A 14,388-nucleotide genomic window follows, 5' to 3' on the forward strand; every position below is an offset into this window, starting at 1 on the left:
GTAAAACTTAAAAATTTAAAAGCAGACAATCAGTTTTGTAATTTTGTTATGTAAACTTGGATTTGTGCCTGACTTCCACAAACGTGTTGTATTATCATCTTCAAACTGGAAATGAAAAAATGACCCCAGTGAGGCTTTAACTCTGTTCTCTGTAAATGAATGTTAATTGGTTTGCACTTACATAGTTCCAGCCACTCAAAGTGCTTACACTATGTCACAGTAACCTATTCAGTTTTCGCAAAGTGTTTAACATTGAATAAATAAACAAGACATTATGAAATAAATCATCATGGAATATATTGTGTAAAATTCATAAATGAACCAACAATTCGTAAAATAATTGAATGACTGAAACTACAATGAAAAAAATTTATTTAATTTGATAAAGGCTTAAAAAAGTAAATAATGTAGGCCTACTCTGCTGCAAATAACACACGAAGGCCTATGAATTCTACTGGTAACCTATTAGGGAAAGAAGTCTTTATTTCTGAAAATAAAAGTCTGCTAACACTGAGGTTAAGTATCATTCATGGCCTATGTTTGAATGTTTAGTTTTATTTTTCTTTATATCTCAGCTGAAGCATCTGGATTAAGAGATTGATGTACATGATCATGGAAATAAAATACAAAATCCATCTCATGTCAATATAAAGTTGTTGTGAAGCTGGAGTACCAGCAAAGGGCAGCATGTATCTATTCATGACCACAAAGGTATTACAGCAGAGAGGAAGAGAAAGCCAAACGTTTCCACACATGCTTAATCAGTCCACAGGGAGATGTAGTCTATACTTACGCCACCTAATCTCTCCCTTTCAGTTTCACAAGAACAGGTGTGCCCTGTAAATGTATTTGACTTTCTGGTTCTGACTACACTCTGACCATCAGAGAGGTTCAGGCTGAAGATGCTGGAGATGACTGGGCTACCATGGTGGTGGAGTGTTCACACAGTGATTTAGAGCCGTACAAAAACCTCCTTCAGTTTGACTGAAGTGAAAACGGCCTGCTGCAGGTGCAGAGGGTTGGTGAAGAGACTGTAATGAGGATAACTGGTCCAGTGAACACAACACAAGAGTCATCAAGCAGAACCACAAAGAACCTAAATAAAACTGAAACAAACTTCCATATACCGTTTTAAATGTATATTCTTATCAATTCATTCAGTCACTTTATGAGTACCTGGGAAAGATAATTTCTTACTGGACTATAGCTACTGATATTGAAAAAAAGTTTGAAATCTTTTTACAGTGTCTCTATCTGCGGAAGCAAACATTTCCCATTTATTCGTCATTTTAAAAATCAAAATGATTTTATCTATATGTACTGTATATAACCTCCTCTTATTTTTTTTTATATATACGTATATACAGACCTGACAGTTGCATCCTGCAGACAAAAACAAGTCATTTATCAGAGAGTCACAAACTGCACTTCTAATATAAATATTTTCTTCTTTTCCATTAAAATCATAGATGGTGTAAATCCAAGCAGAACTTCTCCTGATTTTGTGTCCCACGTTGCCTTCAGTCTGTTGAGAGCAGAGAAATCATTTCCATAGAGAGGAGGCTTTGCATCATCAGCTGATCCTCCAGTGAACTGAGAAGGTTTATAGTCCTGTGAGTTCAACACTGCAGGACTCAGATCTGTCAGTCAACACAGCAGAAACCACAACCACCATGACTCTCATCACCCTCCTCATGTGGACGCTGGCCTGCTGCTGTTTCACAGGTTCATTCACTCAGCAACATTTCAGACATGATGTGCTGCCTTTTCTCTCATTTCTTTCTGCTGATAAATGAATGATTTGTTTTTGTGTGCAGGATGCAGAGGTCAGGTGACAGTGACTCAGCCTCCAGTAGTGACATCTACTCCAGGATCCACTGTCACTCTCACCTGTAAAACCAACCAAGCTGTTGCAAGTTGTGGTGGTGATGGTAAATGTATGTTCTGGTATCAACAGAAATCTGGACAGCCTCCAAAGCTCCTAATAAGACATGTCAGCATTAGTCACTCGGGAACACCAGCTCGGTTTAGTGGCAGTGGAAGCAGCTCTGACTTCACTTTGACCATCAGTGGAGTTCAGGCTGAAGATGCAGCAGTTTATTACTGTAAGAGTGTACACTACATAAACAGTGCTGATGTGTTCACACATTGATTTACAGTCGTACAAAAACCTCCCTCAGTCAGACTGCAGAGACACTGAGCTGTTACAGCAGGAACCGACTGCAGCTGCTGAAGAGGAAGAGACTCTGACAGAGACCACTGAACACAGAGCTGACAGTAACCTCACCAAGCTCAAATTACATATTCCGTAATTCTCTTCACAGACAACATGTGTGAAAAAACATTATTATGACAACCAACATCACTTGATGTTTATTTTTCACTGACATAAATATCAGGGGAAGTAAAAAAAAAAAAAAAAATCTGAAAACTTCAGAAACCAAAACCCAGTATGTTTATTCACTTTCTGTTACACATGAAGCTATACAGCCAGCCAAAGACAAAAATCAAAAAAGATTTATATTTCTGATATTCTAGTAATCTAAGACTGAGTTTTAGAAGTGATGATTGGCACATTTCCTTACAGAGACAGGATTGTCCCTTTGCTTCCATTTTATAAGCTAAGTGGCTACTGGCTTTAGCTTCACAGTTACCTTAAGACATGAGAGTGGTGTCATTCATTTAATTCTCAGTGTGTATTTCCTTAAATGTTGACAAGCATTTCTATAAGCTTTAATATGTAAACATCACTCAACAACATAATAATTTCAAGAATGGACACATGTTTCTGCAGATCAGCACATTATATTATCTCATTGAAATTTATACAAACACATTGCATTACCACAAAGCAACAACCCAAACAGAATCACATTTATTTAGTGGCTGTCTAAGATGAACACCAAACAAAAAAAATTATTATTCAACGTTTTAAAACTTTGTTTTAAGAGGAATCATGTGTTGATGTTGCCTTTAAAAGTGATGAGAAAAATGGTAGATGAGATGGTTAACTGAAACACTGAGCCGGCTCTAAAATAAATACACTGAGGTCAGATGGGTTTGAATCCAATTATCCCAAGTGCAACACATGGATCTGGAAATTTAGGACATAAATGTTAAGTAATCTGCACTCTGCGCATGCGTTGGCGTCTGTAGCCACCTGTCGGAAGCTCCGTCTTAAACCGGACTCTTATCCAGTTTTAATCCACACTTTTTCGTTACATTTTTTATATCCTTTTTATTTAACTTAAGTTTTACGTGGGTTAAGGATATTAGCCATCCGACATGGATTTTAAGCTAGATGACCGTAAAAACGCGATCAACGCTACTGATCGCAACAAAGCTCCGGTGACTATACTAGCCGAGATAACGCTGCCCTGTGAGGACTGCTCACTCCTTAAGAAAGCGAACAAGAAGATTGCTGACCTTATGGAAGACATCCGACGACTTTCAGAGGAACTCGAAGAGAAAGATTCCCTGCTGACTGGCTTTATGGATGTGGCTTCAGTACAAGCCAAACAGATTGTTTCTCTTAGCGCAACCGCTAACATCCAGGACACCGTGCTATGGGACCCCTCTAGCCTCCCCAGGCTTTCATCCTGCTCGACTCCAAAGCATCAGTCAACCTGGGCTGAAGTGGTGGCCCGTGGCTGCAAGAGAGGCTCGGACGGGGCTGCCTCTCCTCCGCACATCGGCCTCTCAAACCGCTATGCAGCCCTATCTGAAGACACTCCGGTCTATCCAGCTGATGCACCTGTGGCTTCGAGTCTCCCTGATACGGATCTCTTTCGACGCACAGTACCTGTTGCATCTCCTCCACCGGCTACATCTCCTGCACTTGGCCGCCGGTCTGCCGCTGGGACTGATCGGCGGCCGTCATCCCGGTCAAAAACCTCCACTTCCCGACGTAGGATCCTGAAGGAGGCTGTGCTCAGACGCTCCGGAGGCCGTATCTACCCTGCACCGTCGGGTAGCCCTTCTCTCAGGTCTGTTACTGCTACTCCAACACAGCACGCGGCAGCTCACACACTCCATCCTCAGTCCGCACGCAGTGTTGAAGCAGATTCTGCTCTGGAACCACACAGCCGGCATCTCCTCGTCCCCTTTTCTCCCCAACCACACTAATAATTGGTGACTCCCTAACCAGAAACCTCCGTTTCTTTAACGCTACCACTCACTGCTTCCCCGGTGCCACCACAGCTGGCATTTTAAAAAAAACTCCAGGACCTAATGCCGTCGCTCCCGTCCTCCATCACAAGAGTGATAGTCCATGTCGGAACAAATGACACAGCTCTTCAGCAGTCTGAGCTGACAAAATCAGATTTTAACTGTCTTCTTAACTTTTTAAAGCAGTGCGGAAAGTCCGTTTTTATCTCTGGTCCCATTCCAACAGTTGGTCGCGGTGCTGGCCGCTTCAGTAGACTCCTTGGCCTCCACGACTGGCTCCAGTCCGCCTGCAGGGCTCATCGTGTGTGTTATGTGGATAATTTTAATATTTTCTGGCAAAGAATGTCTCTTTTTAAGACAGACGGACTTCACCCAAACAAACGGGGCTCAGAAATGTTAGCTGCGCACATACAGCATGTGGTGCGGTCCACACATGATTTACGTGAATGACTAATCATTCATGCAGCACACCTGGACACACCACCGCTCACTGAACAGATCTCTGGCTCACTGCCACAAACAACTGTCTCCACCTGCTGGCATGTAAAGCCGTCTGCTCCCAGCGCTGTTCCACAGACTCATATTCCTGTCATCATCAGGCATAGACCAGTAAACCGAAATGTGCACATCCCACACAGAAATATTAGTAATTTAAAATCTCATTTAAAATGGATCTCTTCAATGTGAGATCACTTTCAAGTAAGACTTTTATCTTAAATGATTTTATCTTGTCTGCAAATCTAGATTTTATGTTTTTAACTGAATCCTGGTTGCAGATGAATGACTATAGCCAGCTAGCTGAACTGTGTCCGCCTCAATATGATTGTTTTAGTCAACCGAGGGTCAGTGGTCGTGGTGGTGGGCTAGTGAGCGTGTATAGGAAAAATTTTAAATGTCATCAAGTACGCTGTGATGAATTTAACTCCTTTGAAGTTCTCACTCTTAAACTTGGAGGGCTGCAACCTATCATACTTGTTATAATTTATCGCCCCCCAAAACCGCCTGGAGGATTTTTATCAGAACTTCCTGAATTTTTATCTACTCTGGTTTTAAATTATAACAGAATTGTTCTTTGTGGCGATTTTAATATTCATGTTGATGACCCCAACAATGTAACCTGTCTGATTCCAACACCAACAATCTAGTCGATCACTTCAATCATATCTGCTTGTCGTCACTAAATATTACTGCTCCTCTAAAGGTTAGGCCTACGTCTAAAGCTAGTAAGCAACCCTGGATAAATGACAGCATTCACAGCCTAAAAGGAGAATGCAGGAAAGCAGAGCGCAGATGGAAAAAATCCAGTCTCCAAGTCCTTTACCTCAGTCTGAAGGATTTATTAATTAACTACAATAAATGGTTAAGGATGCGAGAACACACTATTTTTCTGAACTCATTACTACACATAAACACAATCCCAGGTTTCTGTTTAAGACTGTGGATCAGCTGGTAAACCCAACCCCTCCTTGTGCCTCAGCTGGAAGTAATGATGACTGTGAATTGTTTTTATCTTATTTTACCAATAAGGTGGTGTCAATCAGAGCCTCTATTACCCCCCGCGGCCTCTTACTCAGAGGTTCCTCACCAGCAACAAGAGAGTTTTAACCAGTTTTATCCCATCGACTTGTCTGAGCTTTTAAAAACAGTATCACAAATGAGAGTGTCCTCCAGCCCACTTTATGTAATACCTACAAATTTTTACTGAAAGTAATAGATTCTGTTGGGCCCCATTTGATCTCTGTTTTCAACAGCTCCCTATCTACTGGTTGTGTCCCTGATTATTTTAAAACGGCTTGCGTGAACCCACTTTTAAAGAAACCTGGTTTAGATCCCTCCCTCCCACATAATTTTAGACCAATTTCAAAACTGCCTTTTATTGCAAAGATTCTAGAAAGAATTGTGTCCAAACAGCTGCTCACTGTACTGGAAAATAACAAATATTTGAAAAGTTTCAGTCTGGTTTTAGGAAGTACCACAGCACTGAGACTGCCTGCTTAAAGTCACCAATGACCTTTTAATGCCTGCTGATGAAGGCATGTGCTCAGTCCTGGTACTCCTGGACCTTAGCGCTGCTTTTGACACCATTGATCACAACATCATGTTAGACAGACTGAGGCACTGGGTGGGGATCTCTGGTACTGCCCTACAATGGTTTTCATCCTACCTGTCAAATAGGAAGTTTTGTGTGTCTGTAAACAACTATGTCTCCTCATTCTGTCCAGTTAAATATGGTGTGCCTCAGGGGTCGGTCTTAGGACCCATTTTGTTTTCCTTGTATCTGCTTCCCCTTGGACATATTATCCATAAACATGGCATTTCTTTTCATATTTATGCTGATGACACACAAATATACTTGCCCGTCAGATCCACAGACCCTGGAATGCTGAGTTCACTTAACAACTGCCTTTGTGAAGTTAAAAAATGGATGTCAAATAATTTCCTCCAGCTGAACTCAGACAAAACAGAAATCCTGGTCATCGGGTCTCAGCAGATGGCAAATCAAATACTGCCATCTGCTGGTTCCCTAGTAAATCACATTAAGCCTGTGGCAAAGAACCTTGGTGTTTGGTTTGATAGTAATTTAAATTTCGAGCAGCACACCACAAAGATTGTTCAATCATGTTTTTATCAACTTAGAAATATAGCAAAAATTTGATCTATGTTAACTTTTAAGGACACCGAGACCATTTTACACGCCTTCATCTCATCACGCCTGGATTATTGCAACAGCCTTTTCACCTGTTTAACCCAAAAATCTATTGATCGACTCCAGACTGTCCAGAACTCAGCTGCCAGGCTTTTAACCAGAACAAAGAAATATGACCACATTACTCCTATTTTAGCTTCATTACACTGGCTCCCAGTATGTTTTAGAATTGACTTTAAAATTCTATTGATCACTTTTAAAGCTCTTCATGGCCTCTCGCCTTGTTATATTTCTGAACTTTTAGTCCCATACGCACCAGCACGTACCTTGAGGTCCTCGGGCAGAGGTCTGTTGTCTGTTCCAGAGTCTCGACTGAAAACTAAAGGGGACAGAGCGTTTGCTGTCAGGGCCCCGAGGCTCTGGAACAGCCTGCCCGAGGAAATCAGGTCGGCTGAGTCAGTGAACTCTTAAGTCCCTTCTTAAAACATACTTTTATAGGAGAGCCTTTCCCGATCTTATTTGACTTTATTTTATCCCTTTTATTTTATTGTATTTTACTATTTTATGTTAATTTTTCATGCTCTTTTTTTGTATTATTCTTTACACTTGTTAAAGCACTTTGTAACTTGTTTTTGAAAAGTGCTCTACAAATAAGGATTATTATTATATTATATAAAGGAAATTAATAAAGAAAGAAATCAGTTCAAAAATAAGTTCATAGTGAGTTCAATCTTGATCCATTTTTTTTAATTAAACCTTTATTTAACAGGCAGGACACTTTAGAACAGCTTCTTATTTTCAAGGACAACCTGGCACAAGGACATTTGCTACAGAGCTGGTCATGAGGAAAAAAGTCACTTGACAATGTAAAATGGACAGCGTTTGCAACAAAGAGACGACAAATAAAAACACTGAGTCAAAATGTTGTAGATGGGCTTTAAATGGCTAAATGCTCTCCAAGATGAAGAATTCTCACTCCACCTCACATCTGCCTTTTCTGTTTTAGAGCAGGTGTGTGTTTGCCTTCTTAAATATATTTTGCATGACTTTTATGCATCACTGCTCCTCAGAGTTTAAGTTCTTCTGTCACAGAGAGTCTGAACTGTTTTCATGTACTCACACTGAAAACTGCATCAGGATGATGTTGGCAATAACTCCGCTTGTCGTGTTGGGTTTTCTGAGTCAGGGTGAGAGATCTTGAAAGTGGATCTGACTTTTAAGGAGTATTGTATATGTGTTGAAATTTCTGTCTGTTCTTTTCATGCTTGCTTCCAGTTTGCTTTTTTTTTTGTCTACTTCTTACTATTCTAATTTAAACTGCTGCTCCATGTTGTTGGTTGTCAAAGATTTTTTCTCAAGGGAAATTTTCTTTTCTGATTTCAGAGTCTTCTGCCAACAAATTTGTGACTCAGACTGACAAATCTAAGTCTGTTAGTCTTGGAGGGACTGTGACCATAAGCGCAACAGGGAGTTCAGATATTGGTGCTGATCTCAGTTGGTACCTTCTGAAACCTGGACAGGCACCAAAACTCCTTATATACGATACATCAACTCTCTTCTCTGGAACTCCGTCTCGATTCAGTGGCAGTGGATCTGGTTCTGACTACACTCTGTCCATCAGTGGTGTTCAGGCTGAAGACGTTGGAGATTACTACTGTCTGGGCTACCATGGTGGTGGAGTGTTCACACAGTGATTTAGAGCTGTTCCAAAACCTCCTTCAGTTTGACTGAAGTGAAAACGGCCTGCTGCAGGTGCAGAGGGTTGGTGAAGAGATGTAACGATGAGGATAACTGGTCCAGTGAACACAGAAGAGTCATCAAGCAGAACCACAAAGAACCTACATAAAACTAAAACAAGCTAACAGACGCTCTTCCATATACATATGCCATTGGTATCAAAAAATACAGGGATACATTAATATTTACATGATCAAAGCTTTTCAATTTCCACAGAGAGGATTATCAGGTTCATTCACTCAGCAACATTTCAGACATGATGTGCTGCCTTTTCTCTCATTTCTTTCTGCTGATAAATGAATGATTTGTTTTTGTGTGCAGGATGCAGCGGTCAGGTGACAGTGACTCAGCCTCCAGTAGTGACATCTACTCCAGGATCCACTGTCACTCTCACCTGTAAAACCAACCCACTTGTTTGATATGCCCTACTCTTAATTGTCTGCACTGGTATCAACAGAAGTTTGGACAGACTCCAAAACTCCTAATAAAATCTGTTAGCTCACGTGAATCAGGAACACCAGCTCGGTTTTGTGGCAGACTGACTTCACTTTGACCATCAGTGGAGTTCAGGCTGAAGATGCAGCAGTTTATTACTGTAAGAGTGTACACCTTGGCCTAGTGTTCACACAGTGATTTGTAGTCGTACAAAAACCTCCCTCAGTCAGACTTTAGAGACACTGAGCTGTTACAGCAGGAACCGAGTGCAGCTGCTGAAAAGGAAAAGACTCTGACAGAGACCACTGACCAAAAATAGAAGATCTAAAACCATTTAAGTGCTGTGCATTTTTGAGGCACTTGTAACTGCTCAAGTGTTTTCATTTTCTTCTACATTCTTTTTCTATTCCATTACATTTTAGAAGAAAATCCATACTGTAATATAATTTTGCAGGACTGTCAAGTCAACATAGCAAATACCAGGTTATCAGGTTCATTCACTCAGTAGCACTGCTTGCACCACCAGCATGCTATCATTTTTGGTTTTAAGTGAAATGGCTTAATAACCTATTGAAGGAACGCTATGAAATTTGGTTCAGATAACCATGGAGCCCAGAAGATCAGTTTTACTGATATACATTTTTCCGTAAACTCTTTCTGTAGTGACACCCAAATTTCTTTTCTGAATGGGGAATACAAAACATTGGTGACAACTCTGGTACGACAGTAAATTTAGAATTAAGTTAAGTTTAAATTTGCATCATTTGTTAATCTTAGGACTCAAAGTATAAATGTTTACAAAGAAACAGAGACAAATCTTTCTAAGTGCGTGTGTCCTTTTGTACCATTCATTGATCTTGCTGCATGCGCTGTCCAAGACAAGGATTAGATGTTATTGGATTGGTTACAGGTGACACAGGCTGATGTTGTGGAAAGGACGTAGTCAAATTTGGATCTGTTCCCGGGTCAGCATGGACGGTGTGACGTCAGCAGACGTAGGTCAACTGCAAGAATTAACAAAACAAGCAAACAGCACACTAGTGTTACCAGGACGGCATGCCTTGATTTCTGTTAAGGGCTGCACAGTTGACAAAGCCTAATGTCACTGTAAGTTCAGGCATGTCCTGGACATTGAGGACTATTGCTGGTGTCTTACCTTTGGCCTCTGCCCTCTGATAATCCTGCCTCTACAGTGCAACTCGTTCACTTAAACATAGTGAAATCAAGATCCACTTACTGTCCTTAGAAAGGAACAATTATATCAGTGGTCATTTAAACAGGATGGGAGCCTTCCAAACTGGTAGGAGACCCCGGGGTAGACCCAGAGCACAGTGGAGAGATTATATATCTCATATGGAGGAGCTGGAAAAGATTGCTGTTAGGACTAACTCGCTTAGCCTGTTGCCACACGGCCCAGGGTAAGCATATAATGAATGATAATGAACATTTAATGCAATGCTTTTATCTTGTTTAGATTACTCTTATTTACATTTCCTTTCAATAACTTTTGTCTCATGAGTGTCATCTAATTAGAAAATGAACCCAAAAGATGATTGATTTGAGAATGTAAAGAACATATATGTTAGCCCTATGCAAAGTTCAAACACCTGTTTCATCAATGGGATGACTTTGAGGAGGTAGTAATAAGTCATAATGAGCTACAAACGGGGGAGCCAATCAGTGTTGAAGTCTAGTCTTTATCCAAGCCTGAGTGGCTGTCGAGGAGCCTCTGTTAGCAAGGGGTAGGGATAATCCTTTTAAGCAATGCTGTACCAGGAATCAGTTAACAGTCAACACTTCTTCTCTCAGACTGGATGAGCTCCTCATTGTGAGACAGGACCCGCACTGGATCAGTCTAACTGGCTGTTCTCCGCCTCAGATCTCGTAGGACACATATTGATCGACTTCACTCATCAGGAGATTTGGATATCTGTAATAACTCAGGGGGGAGGGGGGTCTTTCTGGGTTACGGACTGAGCCTGAATTATCATGGAGGGGTTGAAGAAGTTGTTGAAGAGTATGTTGTCGTCAAAAGTCAGAGCGTACATAAAGGACTACTGCAAGAGGAATGGCCTGCTGACACTCTCTGTCATTGCTGTAATAACGGGCTGTGTGCTTGGATTCATCCTCAGGTCGCTCAACCTGTCCACACAGGTATGTGTGTGTAGAAATGGAACAGGTGGCAATGGGACTGGCTTTATGTCTTACAGGCTTCCATTATATTACCTTGAAAAAATGTGGTGTGATTTTTAACATTGTGAGCAAATTAACTCAACATCCATGATGGTTGACAGCCAGTTTGTCCTGTTCAGTTCTTCCGTGCACTGATGCTGCAGTTAAAGCCAGTTATATCATAGTGAGGACAGAAGCAGGTGGCCGGTACAACAGGGTGTCAGAAGAACTGCAGCTACAGTCAATATTTGTATATTAATATTGGATCATTAGATACCACAGTGAATTGTCACCCGACTGAAGTTTCCCCTCAGCATTAAGTTTTAACGCATCTTTTACCTTATTGTTTTGGATTTACAACCTTGGTTCACTCTCACCAGTCTCATAACAACGTTTTTAGCCGCAGATGTTCTAACCAAAAAAAGGTTCTGGAAACTGCCACTGTATACTGACAGACACCATTACATTCTAGCTGGTGATTATAATGCAGCATTTGGCAGCTAAGTAGAAGATAAGAGTGATTTTGCCCTCAGCTGCTGGTGGAGACCAAAACAGAGCTAAAAGAGACTGAATTTACATTAAACAGGTGGACAGAAACACAACTCCAGATGAATGAATGTTCCTCAGTAACTGTAACTATTTTCTAACAAGTTTGCCATACAGTATCAACTCAAAAGGTGAAGTCAGTGTTTTGTTTACAGTTTGTTTCCACTGGTGGCCACAAATTCAGTCAACTGTTTGATAAAACTCTTTTAAATGTGTTTTGTTGTCATTTCATGATAAATTTCTCTCATTAAATTTTTTTCTCCAGTACGCAGAAAAATATTTAGACATGTTAAAATATCTGTTTTGAGGTTGCTTGTTCTCCTGACTTTACGTTACTGTGATGTAAGATGCTCTAAATGGATCAAGTAGCTTATGTGTTTGGCAGAGGCTGAATCAGTGATTAGTGTTGGCAATGTAACCGTTGGGGTGATGATGGCGCAGTGGATAAGACTATGCCTTTGGTGTGAGAGACCCGGGTTCACCAATGTGTCCCTGAGCAAGACACTTAACCACTAGTTGCTCCAGAGGCGTGCGACCTCTGACATCTATAGCAATTGTATGTTGTTTTGGTTAAATGTGTGCTGGCATGAGCTTATTCATTACTCCCATCAGCATTATCATCTGCAAAGAAAAAAAAGCAAATAAATAAAAGAAGTTAAAATCAGTTAACACATTCACAAAGAAAGATATTGGCATAAAAAAGCAATTTAAAGGTTAACAAAAAAGGCCCATAATTGAGCTACTGTCAAGATCTTAACATATGATTACACTCAAATGAGACAAATAAAGCATTTTAAAAATGTGATAAATTTTGACAAAAAGAATTAACAGAGCATTGTTTTTTCAACATAAGCAAAACTAATTTGGTCAAAACGAGCAACAGTTAGTTGTACTTGATAATAAGATTTCCTAATATCAGAGGTAAATCTATTTGCAAAACACTTCTCGTCCAAGTGCTGAATCCAAATCTGTAGTAAAATAAGAACTTTTAAAGGGAGCGTTTTACAGGGCTGCAAGTCTGTGGGTGGCATAAATCATAATATGTTTATCTTTCACACTCAGGCTAAGATCTACTTCTCCTTCCCTGGAGAACTGCTGATGCGGATGTTAAAGATGTTGATCCTGCCACTCATCACCTCCAGGTAAGAAAAGTCCTCACCCGTGTTAGTCCAGACTCAGGTCAAATGCAGTGGAAGCTGCTATAGTAAATATGTAATTGAAGATTCTCATCCATCCGGGTCATAGTTATCCAATGTGGGTAAAATCAAGGGTAACTGGACTTGGTTGAAGATACTTAAAGAGGCTTCTTTGGTCTCACTGTTACTGGTCAGAGAAGACCCCTAATATACCAACAAATAAACATATTGATGTTATTTCAACTGTAACATTAAGCATTGGCAACACAAAACTTCCCACCACAATAATTGCAGTACTTGTTCACATCCTGTCACCTGGAATTCTGGATGAAAAGTTTTTACTTGCATGTCTTAATGGAAGCCTTCATCACTAAAAGAGCGAGACCTGGATTTTCAATTTAGTGTAAGCTGATTGTTTTATTGAGCAATGCATCAAAGAAAAAATATAAGTATGAAGTGAGAAGTCTGCGCAATGCTGGTGGTGCACAAAGATTAATGCAGCATTCAAACAAAATGCTGACTTAGAATTTTGTCATGGGAAAAATGTTTCCACATCATCGCCGCCTACTTCTCTTTGAACTAATGAACTTGCTTGATTTAACAAGTCACTGAATCCCAATGTTTTCTCTTAAGAAAGATACATTGAAACTAAATTATACAACTCTTTAATTCATTGTTTTGAGATGCGTTAAACAACTGTTCACGTTTAAGCCAGAGTAAATCAGACACCTCCTGTTTTCACATCCAGTCTTATGTCTGGCCTGTCCGCCATGGACACGAAGGCAAGTGGTCGGCTGGGAGTTCTGACCATTACCTACTACCTGTGGACGACCTTCATCGCTGTCATCGTCGGCATCGTGCTTGTGCTCATCATCCACCCGGGCACGGGCTCAGAGAAAGATGGCCACCATACAAGTTCAGGGCCTGTTATGACCTCCGCTGATGCTCTGCTGGACCTTATCAGGTTAATATATACAAGCACTATCACCCTTTGACAAAGTAGGCCCTAAACATAGTGATGGGGACGCTGTGATTCAAAAATTTACCTTACTGAAGTGCCCTTAAGCAAGGATGCTGGGTCCCTATACTCCGCATGCTGCTCTCTGTCTGACCTCTGACAGGACCTCTGACAATAAAATTCTTCCTTCCATAATATTTACAGTTATGTTAGCAGCTCTGTAAGGCTCACCTTAAGCAATGCTTTGAGCTAAATGCTAATTTCAACATGCTAACATGCTTGCCATGACAGCATTAAAAGGGTAAAAGTCAGGAAGATGACCAAAATCAGATTCATCATCTGAGAACCAATGAAGGTCTACATAAGTTTCGGTGCCAGTCCTTCTAGCAGATTGAATATATATTACTGGATAAGTCAAAATGTTTTACTTACTCTCTGGGATTTTTCATTTTCATTCATGGAAATCCATCAAACAGATGTTGAGATATTTCAGTTTGGACCAAAGCGGTCAACCTACAGATTTACATTGCCATCCGTAGAGTCGTGTTGTTTTCTAGGAGGAGGATTTGATGTGTAATACTCGTTAATAT

General features: G+C 40.5%; 1 protein-coding gene and 1 long non-coding RNA gene across 2 annotated transcripts; both read left to right on the forward strand.

Annotated features, from left to right (window-relative positions):
- The first annotated feature begins 1,318 nt into the window (after nucleotides 1-1,318).
- LOC119885381 lies at nucleotides 1,319-9,059 on the forward strand. Its single transcript, XR_005441331.1, has 2 exons — nucleotides 1,319-1,725; nucleotides 8,873-9,059. It is a non-coding gene; the product is annotated as an uncharacterized LOC119885381 (long non-coding RNA).
- Nucleotides 9,060-12,730: 3,671 nt separating this feature from the next.
- Nucleotides 12,731-13,835, forward strand: LOC119885383 (excitatory amino acid transporter 5-like). The gene is made up of 2 exons (XM_038695405.1): nucleotides 12,731-12,846; nucleotides 13,589-13,835. Exons 1-2 carry the CDS (start codon nucleotides 12,746-12,748, stop codon nucleotides 13,833-13,835), a joined length of 348 nt encoding a protein of 115 aa, XP_038551333.1. The 5' UTR covers nucleotides 12,731-12,745.
- The last annotated feature ends 553 nt before the right edge of the window (nucleotides 13,836-14,388 follow it).

The sequence above is a fragment of the Micropterus salmoides genome, unplaced genomic scaffold (assembly GCF_014851395.1).
Source record: "Micropterus salmoides isolate LMB-PRFRI ecotype aquatic unplaced genomic scaffold, ASM1485139v1 Ms_hic_scaffold_399, whole genome shotgun sequence".
NCBI classification, from domain to species: domain Eukaryota; kingdom Metazoa; phylum Chordata; class Actinopteri; order Centrarchiformes; family Centrarchidae; genus Micropterus; species Micropterus salmoides.